The 14,437-nt window shown below is 38.7% G+C and overlaps 1 protein-coding gene across 3 annotated transcripts in view; it reads left to right on the forward strand.

Annotated features, from left to right (window-relative positions):
- LOC125639873 (musculoskeletal embryonic nuclear protein 1) overlaps positions 1–14,437 on the forward strand; it is a 125,950-nt gene that overhangs the window by 102,155 nt on the left and 9,358 nt on the right. For 2 of the 3 annotated variants that reach the window (XR_007357620.2, XM_048857645.2), the window contains exon 1: positions 13,272–13,502. Coding sequence is in view for 2 of the 3 variants with exons in the window: in XM_048857645.2 (XP_048713602.1) it covers positions 13,494–13,502 (9 nt within the window). In the remaining variant the exon portion in view is untranslated. Of the gene's footprint in view, positions 1–3,123; positions 3,232–13,271; positions 13,503–14,437 lie in introns of those variants that run through there. The other variant, XM_048857646.2, reaches the window with a different exon arrangement.

A 14,437-nucleotide genomic window follows, 5' to 3' on the forward strand; every position in this document is an offset into this window, starting at 1 on the left:
GCAAATTGCTTAAACTGCTCTTGGTTAAAAAACATTTTGGGCACCCTGATTTATTTCTTGCATAGAAGGTGAAGTACGAAAAAGCATTTTGATGTTTGAAAGTTACTTTCTAATTAGGGCTGTTAAGCAATTAAAAAATAATAGAACACCATTTATTTAAATATTTTTGAATGTTTTCTACATTTTCAAATATATTGATTTCAATTACCACACAAAATACAAAGTGTACAGTGCTCACTTTATATTATTATTTTTTATTACAAATATTTGCACAGTAAAAAACAAAAGAAATAGTATTTTTCAACTCACCTAATACAAATACTGTAGTGCAATCTGTCATAAAAGTTGCACTTACAAATATAGAATTATGTACAAAAAAAACTGCACTCAAAAATAAAACAATGTAAAATTTTAGAGCCTACAAGTCCACTCAATCACTTCTTGTTCAGCCAATCACTCAAATAAACAAGTTTGTTTACATTTGCAGGAGATAATGCTGCTCCCCCCATTTCTTGTTTACAATGTCATCTGAAAGTGACAACAGGTTTGCATGGCACAGTTGTAGCTGGTGTCGCGAGATATTTACGTGCCTGAAGATGTACTAAAGATGCATATGTCCCTTCATGCTTCAACCACCATTCCAGAGGACATGCATCCATGCCGATGACGGGATCTGCTTGATAATGATCCAAAGCAGTGCGGATCAGCGCATGTTCATTTTCATCATCTGAGTCAGATACCACCAGCAGAAGGTTGATTTTCGTTTTTGGTGGTTCAGTTCTGTAGTTTCCACAGCGGAGTGTTGCTCTTTTAAGACTTCTGAAAGCATGGTCCATACCTCATCCCTCTCAGATTTTGGAAGGCACTTCAGATTCTCAAACCTGGGGTTGACTGCTGTAGCTATCTTTAGAAATCTCATATTGGTACCTTCTTTGCATTTTGTCAAATCTGTGAAAGTGTTCTTAAAATGAATATGTGCTGGGTCATCATCTGAGATTGCTATATCATGAAATATATGGCAGAATGTGGGTAAAACAGAGCAGGAGACATACAATTCTCCCCCAAGGAGTTCAGTCACAAATCTAATTAACACATTTTTTTAACGAGTGTCATCAGCATGGAAGCATGTCCTCTGGAATGGTGGCCGAAGCATAGAATGATAGAACTGGAAGGGACCTCGAGAGGTCATCTAGTCCAGTCCCCTGCACTCAAGGCAGGACTAAGTATTATCTAGACCATCCCTGAGAGGTATTTGTCTAACCTGCTCTTAAAAATCCCCAATGATGGAGATTCCACAGCCTCCCTAGGCAATTTATTCCAGTGCTTAACCACTCTGACAGTTAGGAAGTTTTTCCTAATATTCAACCTAAACCGCCCTTGCTGCAATTTAAGCCCATTGTTTCTTGTCCTATCCTGAGAGGTTAAGAATAATTTTTCTCCCTCCTCCTTGTAACAACCTTTTATGTACTTGAAAACTGTTACCATGTCCCCTCTGTCTTCTCTTCTCCAGACTAAACAAACCCAATTTTTTTCAATCTTCCCTCATAGGTCATGTTTGCTAGACCGTTAATCATTTTTGTTGCTCTCCTCTGGACTTTCTCCAATTTGTCCACATCTTTCCTGAAATGTGGTACCCAGAATTGGACACAATACTCCAGCTGAGGCCTAATCAGTGCGGAGAAGAGCGGAAGAATTACTTCTCATGTCTTGCTTACAATACTCCTGCTAATACATCCCAGAATGATGTTTGCTTTTTTGCAACAGCGTTACACTGTTGACTCATACTTAGCTTGTGATCCACTATGACCCCCACATCTCTTTCTGCAGTACTCCTTCCTAGGCAGTCATTTCCCATTTTGTATGTGTGCAACTGATTGTTCTTTCCTAAGTGGAGTACTTTGCATTTGTCCTTATTGAATTTCATCCTATTTACTTCAGACCATTTCTCCAGTTTGTCCAGATTAGTTTGAATTTTAATCCTATCCTCCAAAGCCCTTGCAACCCCTCTCAGCTTGATATTGTCTGCAAACTTTATAAGTGTTCTCTCTATGCCATTATCTAAATCATTGATGAAGATATTGAACAGAACCAGACCTAGAACCGATCTCTGCCAGACCCCACTCTTTATGCCCTTTCAGCATGACTGAACCACTGATGAGTATTCTCTGGGAACAATTTTCCAGCCAGTTATGCACCCACCTTATAGTAGCTCCATCTAGGTTGTATTTCCCTATTTTGTTTATGAGAAGGTCACGCGAAACAGTATCAAAAGCCTTACTAAAGTCAAGATATATCACAACTACCACTTCTCTTCTATTCTTTTCCTCCCCCCCCCCCCCCCCCATCTACAAGGCTTGTTACCCTGTCAAAGTAAGGGTCATGAAGGGGCATACAAATGTTTAGCTTATCTGGCATGTAAATACCTTGCAATGCCGGTTACAAAAGTGCCATGCAAATGCATGTTCTCACTTTCAGGTGACATTGTAAATAAGAAGCAGGCAGCGTTATGTCCCGTAAATGTAAACAAACATGTTTCTCTTAGCAATTGACTGAATAAGAGGTAGGACTGAGTGGACTTGTAGGCTCTAAAGTTTTACATTGTTTTGTTTTTTGAGTGCAGTTATGTAACAAAAAAAATTGTAAGTTGCACTTTCATGATAAAGAGATTGCACTTCAGTTCATGTATGAGGTGAATTGAAAAATTCTATTTTTATAGTGCAAATATTTGTAATAAAAATAAGTGAGTATTGCAAACTTTGTCATCTGTGTAATAGAAATCAATATATTTGAAAATGTAGAAGAACATCCAAAATATTTAATAAAGTTACATTGGTATTCTATTGATTAACGGTGCGATTAAAAGTGCAATTAATCACAATTTTTTTGAGTTAAACATGTAAGTAAACTGCGATGATCGACAGTCCTATTTCTAATGTAATACGTCCGACAGGCAGTGACATGAAACCTAACAAATCCAAAATTCTCCTGTTTTAATAAAGCCTCTTTTCTTAAACATTGAATAATTGGGCATCTTACTAGAATAAATTATTTAAAATAGATTCAAAGGAGAAAAATAGAGATTGAATCTTATTTGAAACATGCTATTTATATTTCTGTTTTTAGATCCTTATTTCAGCAGATGATGAAATGGAGGAGTCAGAAGTTGAAGAGGACCTACGGAGACTGACTAACTTAAAGCCTATTAAGAAAAAGCATCGCTTTGGGCTGCCTGTATGATGCATTCCTGACCTGTGTATTTGCAGGTTTCGTGACATAAGCTTCCTGATCAGTGGATTTTCACTTTGCAACAGCATCCCTTTTTTCCTACTAACAGTTACTCAACAACAGGTCTGTGATTAGGATGCAGGTAGCTTGAAGCATTCCAGTTCAGTTGCACTACAGAAACACTGACCAAATATGCAAGAGCGTCTTTTCATCATTTGTGGAAACACCACATTGTTAGGGACCAGACACTAAAATGGTTTGTATCTGACACTTCAGAGAAGACGACAGAAAAACAATTACTCAGTGTCAACTCACTTATGGTTCCTGAGTGATTCAGTGCAAGACATTCTGGAAAAAGGCATCGGGGTTGACTAAGTGGAACTAGTGTGTTTTATTACTAAAACTGGCATTTGCAACATATTAATTCCTAGAGCAGAATAGTTTTATGGTTACAAGCTGTAACTTAATGTTATTTTTTTAAGTACATGTTTACTTCCTACAAGGTACCTATGGAACTAATAGGCAGAACAAAGATTTTTTTCAAGTCTCCTCTAACCTATTTTACTATTTTATATTTAAGTTATATTTTCATACTGTTATATTTAAGGATTCTCTTTGTCAGAGAAAAGGATACTGTTCCCTTTTTTTGTGTGGAAAAAGATCAAAAGATTTGCAGTGAAGTTCTCATTCGTCCTTGTCACTTGATTAAGATAAGGCAAATGATGTTTTCACAAAGGGAAAAGCTTTCTTTCACTGTTGAAACCACCAAATGTCAACTAGAAATGTAGCCCCAAGTGTGGTTTTGGCAACGTCATTTAAGAATAGTGTTTTGTAAAATGGAGATGTTCTCTGCATATTTGGCAATATGCACTTTAGCAGATAAAGAAAACACATTTTTCTGATAGTTTCCTCATCTGTGAAATGAACTTCTAAGGATGACTTCATCAATATTTGTTTCATAAGAACTTGAAAATCTCTGATTGTACCTCTCAACTATTCCAAAGGAGGCAGAACATTCCCTCTCTATATTTCTTACATGGGATCTAGCACACGAGATGCTGATCTGATTAGAGCTCTTAGCACTACCTTAATACATATAATTCTTTCTTTGGGTTGCATTTTTACTTAAGATTTTTTCCATTTAAATATAAATGTGTAGTGCTGATCTTTAGTAACAATACTTCATTTGAAGGCTTTAAAGCATACTTCCCCAGTGCACACATTCCTTAATTCCTCCAAAAAAGCCTACTTGTTTCTCCCTTTCTCTATCTGGAATAAAACTGAGAGGTACTATGCACCTGTTACTACATTTAAGATGTCTGTGGCTTTCAGTGTCGTCTTTCCGTGGTTAATGAAAACATATCTGCTGGTGTTGAACCCTTGTAGACCTGTTTTCAGTGACCTCCTGTTCCTTTGTGTATTTCCCAACTGTTCCAACAGCTTTCTTTGATTCAATTAAGCCTTGTGTAGGATGAGGTGATGCATCAAAAAGATGGCAAAGATCAGAAATAAGTTGCAAATCTGGACATCAGATGCGTTCCAAGCCTTAAAAAACCAAACAAGTTCACTGGAAGACAGCTCAGAACTTTTTAAAGATTTTTTTAAATTTTGTATATATTTAGTAGGTCTTAATGTGGTATGTTACCAATACTGCTGAAGTGGGGTCGGTAGGCCTTCGGAAATACTGTGTGCTCCCTTGCTTACCTTCACTATTCAAATATTTGTTTACAGCTTAGCTATTGAGGTAAACAAAATGTCCTGTGACTTCTTCTGTATATCTCAATCTGTCCAGCTGACTAAAAGGGACATTTTACCAAACCTGACATTTGAGCTAGCTGGAGCCCCCCCCAATCACTGGTACTGTGTGTTAAAACATAATATTTGCAATAAGTTAAATGCTAATGTTTTTCTTACACTAAATCTAGAAACTAAGGGAAACAGACACTTGCCTAATTTGAGTTTCTCTGAAGTGTGAAGTAGGGAAGTGTCACTAATCAATGTTGCCTCCCAATTTATTAGCTTACCTTTTTCAGTAAATGTTTCATCTTTTTTGATTTAAGCCTTGTCTGAGTATTGTACAATCAGGCAAGTTCAACCTCTCCAGTACAGTAGTTTAAGCAATTCACTTCAATGAACAGTATATCTACTACAGCTTTGCCACTCCCACGGGAATTAAGAACTAGTCTCCTCTGTTCACGAACTTTGGTATTTTTAGTCAGGAGCTTGAGAGGATTTGCCTAGGCCTTGTTCTATTTGAGGTAATGAAATAAAACAGATGATGCTTTCTCTATTCCACCATATTATACTTACCTATCCTCTTTAGTCATTAGGGATCATTTGAACAGCACACAAATCATGAGCTTTATTTTTTTGCTTCCTCTGTTCAAATTATGCAGAATATCAAAATGAGCTTTGTTTCTAGTGTCAAGTTTAGTCTGTGAACCATCAAATGACCTTAATCATGTAAAATAAGCTTCTTTTGTACAGACCTCATATTTACTGTCCAAGTAAAGATAGTATAAAGCACCATATAGCTGTTTTCTTCAGATTGTTTTAAGGGTAAAAATGCTTTTTTTCCCTTTTTTTTTTCTTAAGTGCTTCAGTACCTCTGAGTTGAGATTTATATTGTATTGTTTTGTAACAGGACTTGTGACATAGTGAAATTCTATTAGCCAAAGACTCTTGAGCATTTCACATTCCCACAGTCATAACATGGAAAATGAATACCTTTTATTAGAAAGGTTGTTTGAGCATTAATTTTGATATAGTCCCTCTCTTTAATACTAGACTCTTAAAGTTCCCCCAGGTGACAGCAAGATGTTACATTTTTGCTCATTAGTTTTCATTACCCTTTCAAAAAAGAAAAGGAAAATGTTAAATTATTTCCCTGTTTGCAAAAGTCTTAACTGAAAAAATGAATTCATGCAGTAGTTAAAGTTTATACATTTTTCTTTGAAGCTCAGACATATAACATCTAGTGCTTCACTGTTGGAGTATTTTGGCAGTACAGTTTAAGAGAAACTATTCTGTAATGAGTTGATATGATGATGATTTGAAGTCCTGGAAGCACATATGTGATTCTCCTCCAAATGTTAGTCTGCTGTGGCAAATCCATCCTTTAAACAACTCACAATAGGTTTAATTCAGACTGTACTTATAAAAGGTAGTCATTATGCCATTATTTGTTTGTTTAAAATAAGCTTGTGTATAAATAAATAAAAGGGATTCTAACTTTTAAATGTATACTTGAGCAGAAATTAGAAATATTGGAGGTCAAGATTCATCACAACTTGTCAACCTTACAACACATGAACCGGTTATATCTGCGCTGTGATATGTTGTCATCTAATATGTGGTCTTAAAGTTCTGGCTTTAATGCATTCAGTTCCCCTTGTCCTACTTTATGTGGTAAAATGCTGTATATTAATGTTGCTGACTAAAATGTGCTATAGCTTTTCTTCAGGGAAAACTCATACTTGTTGAGTTGTGAACTTAACTAAAACAATGCAAAGCGTTCCAGAGGTTTCTAACAACTGTATGCACAGTTTCCAGCTGTGCCTGTTGGGGGAAAGAATGTTCAGCATTAGCAGTGAAGGGTTGAGTATCTTAAGGAATTTCTGCTATTGCCCCCAAGTCTGCAACGTGCTGTGCTTTTTGCAGCACCAAAAGTAGTGAAAGTGAACAAATCCAGCCACATCAGGTCAAAGTAGATCTAAAGCACAGCTGTGCAACTTTTTTTTAGACAATATGTAGTCTCCATTTCAATGACTGAAAATGACTACTATGGTTTTACAAAGTAAAACTACACTATCTTTAAAAAAGGGACTCTTTTTTGTAATTGGGTTTTTGTCTTGCCTGGGTATGTCTCAAATTGAACTTTGGGTTTATTTGTTTACAAGTAAATTGGGAGTAGAGCCTATGTCAGCAAACAATGACTGAAATCTGCTGCCCTCTGTTTGAACCATATTGTTTAATCAGTGGTGTTACATTAAAGTTTAAGGGTATATGATGTAAGGGTACTTACATTGTATAATGGTTTACAATAAAGTTTGACTTATTACAGACTTTTACATGTGTTCTGTGCTCCCTTATTATGTTAAAAATGAATGTACTTATTAGCTGTATTCAGTGTGCCTTTATGTTGATTACCTTCTGTTCTGGCACACATTTTGTTGTTTAGAGTTTAAGCACTGAACTTCAGATCTGCTGGTATTAGTTTTTGCTTCTGCATTGGGATTAGTTTCAGGATGTTGACACATCTCAATATCCATTTTCCAAGGAGAGACAAGACATGTTAGATTACAAATTTTGTTTTATGTGCAAATGTCATACATATTTAAAATTTCTCTCAAAGAGTTGCACTTACAAGGTGCAAAGGTAATTGTGTTCCCTGTGGTGTTCTACACAGATTTTGCCTTGAGTGCACACCCATAGATATGTTATATGTCATGAAATAATCAAAATGAATTTTTAGGTATACTCCCTGTGAAGACGTACGGCTGGTTCTGCCCCCCAGCTGCCAGCCACTAAAGTATGTATTGTAACAGAGCTGTGGACTTCAGACAGAAATGTCAGTTACTGGAATCAGGGGAAGGCCCTGCCTCCTGAACTTCAGTCATATTTTATTTGCCTCCACAGTGACCAGTGGTTCAGCCAGAGCTTTTTGGAGGCAAATTTCAATCTCTTATTGAAAATTTCTGACTAATTTGGCTGAATTTGTCCATCTGTCCCCTTGGCTCCAGCTTGGAGGTGTTTGCAGTGGCTGATGCACCTGCAGGCTTCAGGAAGCAAACTCAGCAGAGAATGCCAAAAGATAAAAAGGAAAGAGCTGTCTCTTGCTTCACACCTTTGTGTGTCCTGTGGAGCTTGTCAGGCTGAGTGCAGTTCCCCCTCAAAGCATGCTGTGGGCAGGGTCACCTTGGCCCTCCTCCAATAACCAACAAAGAGCCAAGCAGGAATCGAGTAGCCAGAGGCAAGCAGATCCCCTGCCTCGTTTCCATGAAGGGAGCGAAGCCACAAGGTCAGCCACCAGATGAAAGGTCATACCTAAGTCCCGAGAACTGTACCAGCAATCATGCTTCTGATCGCTGCTGCCACCTCTGTAACATCCTCCTAGGGATTGCCTACTGATAACTCAGGCTGTAGCCTACAGGGAAAATGCTGGTCCATGTGGGACCCCTGCCAGTGGTAGAGGCTCCTGGGGATTCCATTCTTGAACCCCAGTACTTTCTTTGAGAGATCCAGAAGGAACCTCTGTTGGAAAGACAAGACGACAACCCCAGCCTCTTTCAGAGCAAGATCACTAGCCCCTTGGAAATATTTTTGGAGTGATCCCAATTTCACTCCCCCCATATGAAGCAGGATTATGGGAACAAACACTCAAAGGGGAAATAAATAAAATTAGTTTGGTTCCCTGCTTAACTTCATGGAGGGCCTCAGGGCATATCAGTGCAGCAGAAACTAAGCCCTAGATCTGTGCTGATTCCTCTGAACATGCACAAACACAAACATGGGAGCCGGGGGGAGAAATCCTCCCTCCATAGAGAGGGAAGGCCAGCAGTCTGAATCAGTGTTAGAGATTCAGGTAACAAATAGTTTAAAAAAAAAAAAAAATCTAACCCGACTATAGACGTTTTCAGGCAAAGTATTTGGTGTATTGTTGAACTGTGCTTCAGAGGGCTGCAGCTGCCCTACACAAGTTATAGCTGAGATGTTGCACTGGAGCAGGGGTTCTGAGCCCCTCCCCCCCAGCATGCTATAAAACCTCCACCGCCCACCTGTACCACAACAACTGATTTCCTGCAAATAAAAGCCAGGGTCAGCATTAGGGAGTAGCAAATGGCAATTGCTTGGGGTCCCATGCCACAGGGAGCCCCCCATGAAGCTAAGCGGCTCAGGCTTCGGCTTCAGCCCCATACAGTGGGCTTCAGCTTTCTGCCCTGGGCCCCAGTGAGTCTGATGCTGGCCCTGCTTGACAGACCCCTTGAAACCTGCTTGCAGCCCTCCAGGGGGCCCCGAACCCCTGGTTGAGAACCACTGCATTAGAGGAATGGGGGATTTCCTGTCATACAGAAGACTAGGAAAGCACCAGACTTTGTTGCCACCTGCCATTCTGAGGTACCAAACTCTCACCTCCAGGTTTTTTTTCCCAGCTGGTGCTGCAGGTTGGCATGCATTGCCATGAACTCCACTTCCTCTCAGCCCAACTATCCATGACAAGAGGGACAGCAGCCCAGGTTTGGAAGAACAAGTAGGCAGTAAGAGATCTCTTAGTCTACTATTTACTAATATCTACCTCGTCAACATCAATTTTATAAGGCTAAAAGCATTCGTGATGTGCACCAGTCAAAATTCAACCTTGTGTCACTACTGAATGTGAACATGGCTCTTTCCTGGTGGTCAGGCATTCAGCATTTCTAAGGAGGAAATGTTTACCTGAAACTGTGGCCACTTTGCTATAAAGTCCTTGGCATACAGCCATGTCTGGGCAGGTGTCACCTCCACCCTTCCTTTGGGAATGAGAACTCTCTGACAGCATCAGCCCAGCAACAACAACCAAATAAGTTATGAAGTGCATTTGGCACGCTCTACTAGCTTTCACAAGCAGTGGTGACATGGGTGGGTAGTATTGGAACTATGGGCCCTCTCACTGCCTAAGGGCTTCTTCCTGAAAAAGAGAGTGGGGATACATCTTTCATGCAGATAATATGGGGCTTTTTATCACAGATTTGCTCAGGCAAATCCGTTACCAGCTTGTGGGAAATTTTATAGGAAGCTAAGGCTCAGAGCTGCTGGGGAAGTAGATTGCTAATCCTGACTCTTGCCAGATTCTGTAGCAAAGAATTATAGGTCAGATGGAAATATGAAACAGTCCACAAAGTACGAGAGGGAATACCATTTTACAAGTGGTAGCTGGACCACATCCAGGGTGTTGGCACTAAGCCAACTGAGGGCAACTACTGACTTCACCTATCTGGAGTTAGCCTAGCACTAATTGGAGTGGCAGAGGGAGGGGCAGGTCTTTTTCAATTTTGGTCACAAATGATGTCATTGGGCATTGCCCAGAGGGGGTGCTATGTGGAGCTCCGGATGAATCACAGCTAGTTTTGTCCCATTCCCAATATTGAGCAACCCATGGTAATGTCAGGCCATGAATGAAACCACCTGTCCGCTTTATCAGAATAATACTTCCCATTCCCCATCCTCTTTCTAACTTGAGAACTGGTAACAGAGCAGGGTGCGGTGTGAAACATCTGAACAAGTTCCTAAAGAAGGCTTATCTTCACTTTCCCATTTTTACCATTCCACAGGCATATTGCACACTTACATATGGATGGTAGGGGGTTTTTTTCAACTCCAACACTATTATTTGATCTGACAAGTGCTCACAGGGCCTTTTCCAGGATAATGCTGATATTAATACTAGCTTGAAGGAAGAGGGATACTCATTTGCATCCCTCCTCCTGGAAAATTCCCCTGGTCAAACAAAGAATGACATGATTGGAGTATCTTGGGTTCATGACAAACACAGATATATGGTGCCAGGCACCTCAATCATAGGCCAGGCTAAGGATGAAGCCTATTAGGTACAAGGTGTCATCTCAGAAGAATAACAGAAGATGAAGATGGCCATAAAGGAAAACGAGGGGGTGGCTCAGACACAAACTGACTACTTAGTGCAGCCTGTTGGGAATGCTGAACTCCAGTGCAGGCCTGCATCAGTGAACCAGAGTTCACATGAGACATGTTGGTCATCCAATGCTTAGCCAACGCCATTTTTCAGCAGAAGTGTTCCGAATACCTCACTGACCACCAGAAAATGGATATATATAAATAACATTCATCTTATTTAGAATGTCCATATTTAAAGGATGATCCTGCTTCCTACTCTGGACCTTAGCATGATGAACATGATGTTGTTTATCTGAACATTTTCTTTCTTCCAGTAAGAAGGTTCACAGATCTGGGCCATCCTACACATAAACAGATCATTGGGAATAGAGACGGAAACTGACATCCAAAGATTCAGGTTTATTTTGTTAAGGAAAATTATCTCAATGCTTGGGAGTAAGAGAAATTGTTGTGCTGCTTTTTCTTAACACAACCTGTAATTTAGGAAGTAGAATTGAATTATCCTGGCTGTGGAAGCCATCTCATCTGAAGGGACTCTCTTGACAGGGACTGGCAGAACTGGTTCTTCCCTCAAGCTAGAAGCAGCCTGAAGTACCCATTGTAACTGGTCTGTGGATTTTAATAGTTGAAAAAAGGAAACTGGCAGATAAGCACAGATTTTCCTGTTTGGGGCTGAGTAGTGTAATTCCTAATGAGATTAAATAAGGTGTTTGTCAAATTCAGAAACAAAACAATTTCTTTCATAGTGCAGGTTTCGAATTCTTAACTAGATCAGTTACTGCTTTCAATTATTAAAATATCACCATTTTTAATGTGATCTCAAACTCTGCTTTGGATAAATTGCATCAGTAAGGTCATGCACTCAGTTGGTTTAAAAAAAAAATCCTGATTTTGTTTTCAGATTTCTTAATACGGTAAAATTCGAGTGGATTGATACTAGTTTTATTTTCCAATGTGGAATTACTTGACTCTAATAATGATGCAAAAGCTTGGGATTTGGAAGAATGGGAAGGTTTTATTATACTAAGCCACTGATTTTTTAAAAAATATATATAAAAGGAAATAATATCATAAACACTCATTTATCTATCAGTAATTCATTATTTCCGGGCAGAAAATTAACATAAATCATATTCTCTGACATGAAGAGTTTTAAGTCTAAAAGCCAGCCAAAGGATATGAGCGAGGACTACAAATGGCAGGGAAAGTGGTGATTGGCCACATCTTGATGATTATAGTAGATTGGGATAATGTTTTTATCATTAGTTCTACTGCCTATGCTTGTCGTTCACTAAACAATATATGAACAAAGCTTGAGAAAAGACACACAATGAAGTTGTCCTCAACTAAAGCTATTAGTATTCCAGTAAATATCTATTTTAAAATTGCCGGTTGGAGGTTTTGGGTGTTTCTTGCCTGCAGCTGATCCAAACACAGAGGTTAAATAAATTATATTCAGGATGAAAAAAGTAACTTTAGTATAAATATAATACAATACAATTCTAACCAGAATTAGAACCCAATTTGAAATTATTTTTGCTATAACCTATAAATAAAAATTCTTCACTGAAAAATTAGGGACATCTTTTTAAAAGAAAGAGTTTGTGATTGCTGACTAAGTACAAAAATAGTTACCTAGCCTGCTTTCTAATTTATCTTTCTTACTTAACACTTAACTTCCCATTCTCTTGACTTGTGAGGACTCTAATTTTTTTTAATTCCTTCTAAAGAGAAAACACTAGCAGTCTTAAGAGCAAAGGAACATCAAGGAAATCAAGTTTTGGCATTGGAAGAATTCTAATGATCAAATTATATCAAGTATTTGAAATGCAACAATAACAAAGAGAAAATATATGGGCTGAGACCTATGCAGAAAAGTAAGGTTATTTGCCATTGGAGGTTGTCATACTCCTGATTCGTAAAAAGAAAAGGAGGACTTGTGGCACCTTAGAGACTAACAAATTTATTTGAGCATAAGCTTTCGTGAGCTACAGCTCACTTCATCGGATGCATTCATCGGATGAAGTGAAATGTAGCTCACGAAAGGTTATGCTCTCTAAGGTGCCACAAGTCCTCCTTTTCTTTTTGCAAATACAGACTTACACGGCTGCTACTCTGATACTCTTGACTGTAGGTTTTGTAGCACAATATGGTAACACTGGGAGAGTAAGAAACCAAATCCCCTCCACATTTTTGTCAGCCTTCCCATCAGAAGCATTCAGAGTCAGAAAAGAGTCTTTAACAAAGCATTGCCTTTTAAAGTTATAAATAGAGCCTCCGCAGGTTCCCCTGGAAGAACTATTTGTTATAGTAGAGTGGCCTGAACTTCCATCCGCTCAGTTTCACTACTGCAGCTGTCTCCTCTTGTCAGTTCTGAGCTTCATCCCAGCTCCAGCCAGGCAGGTCAGTAAATTCTACAAACCCCAGTCATCGCTAAGAATAAACCTTTCAAAACAGCAGCCTGTGTCAACCGGAATCATTCTGGGATCTGGTTTGGGAAAATGACCCAGCTAATGACTTCATGTTAATGGTCTATATAAGTAGAGGAAAAATCAGGCTGCTGCAGAGAGTAATAGGAGCTGATCCAAGGGAAAAACTGCCTCCGAGAGGACTAATATTGAGGGAGCACCCCAGCTATGTCCCAGGTATGGAATGATATTAAGTTGGCTGGTGTATTGCACCACATCTGAAAAATACTGCACTATTCAATGATTCTTCTGGTTAAGTAGTTTGACAGTTTATGCTTTGTTAATCCTTGTGTTAATGAAAATTTTCTCAAATCACTGACCTGTTTGCTATTCAATTAGTTATTTTGGAAGTTTTTTTCAAGCCAAACTTTGTGAAAGAATTTAGCAATGAAACTATTTTTTGATTAATTTTGCGAGTGACCAAAAAGCAGCTTCTCCTCTACTGGCGCGATTGCAAATTAACACAACAACGTAAACTATCCTTTTTAGCTTTGATCACATTTGTTGAAAAGGAAAGATATGTTTGTCATCTAGGTTGTGCAGATACGGTGATAGATTTAAATGTAGAGGGGATTCCTGTTTTTGCTTTTAGGCTAATCCCAAAGGCTATAGAATGTGTAAATGTGGGATTTTAGTTTAACTTTTTGTTTCTTGCTCTATCTCCTTGAGGTGTACCATTCTCTATGTAAAATGAGGCTTCATTGTAACAAAATACAGAAAAGCAATGAGTATGAGGGACTGAAAATTCTAGACAAAAATATAAAATAGGTGTCAAGACCCAAAGTACTCATTTAACTTCAAATGTACCATGTAACCAATAGGTTAAAATCATTCTCAGACTCCCCACCCCTATGCATTTTAAAGTATGTCTAAGTGGCTCAATTTCAAGATTGCTATGAATGCATAAAGAACCCAAAGAATGTATATTTACATACTGTTTTCCTAATGGACAGTATTTTGTGACAGAGCTGAGATGGTAAGAAAGCTTTATAGGAGCAATACTGCAAGGCTAGAGAAAAGAACCCTATGAAGAATTTGGAAAGAATTCAGTTCTGCTTATTCTCTTTCTTCCAAGTGAAATAGACTTGAAGGCAATGTTGCAGATCTTGTAA

This window comes from Caretta caretta, chromosome 7 (genome assembly GCF_965140235.1).
Source record: "Caretta caretta isolate rCarCar2 chromosome 7, rCarCar1.hap1, whole genome shotgun sequence".
Lineage (NCBI taxonomy): Eukaryota > Metazoa > Chordata > Testudines > Cheloniidae > Caretta > Caretta caretta.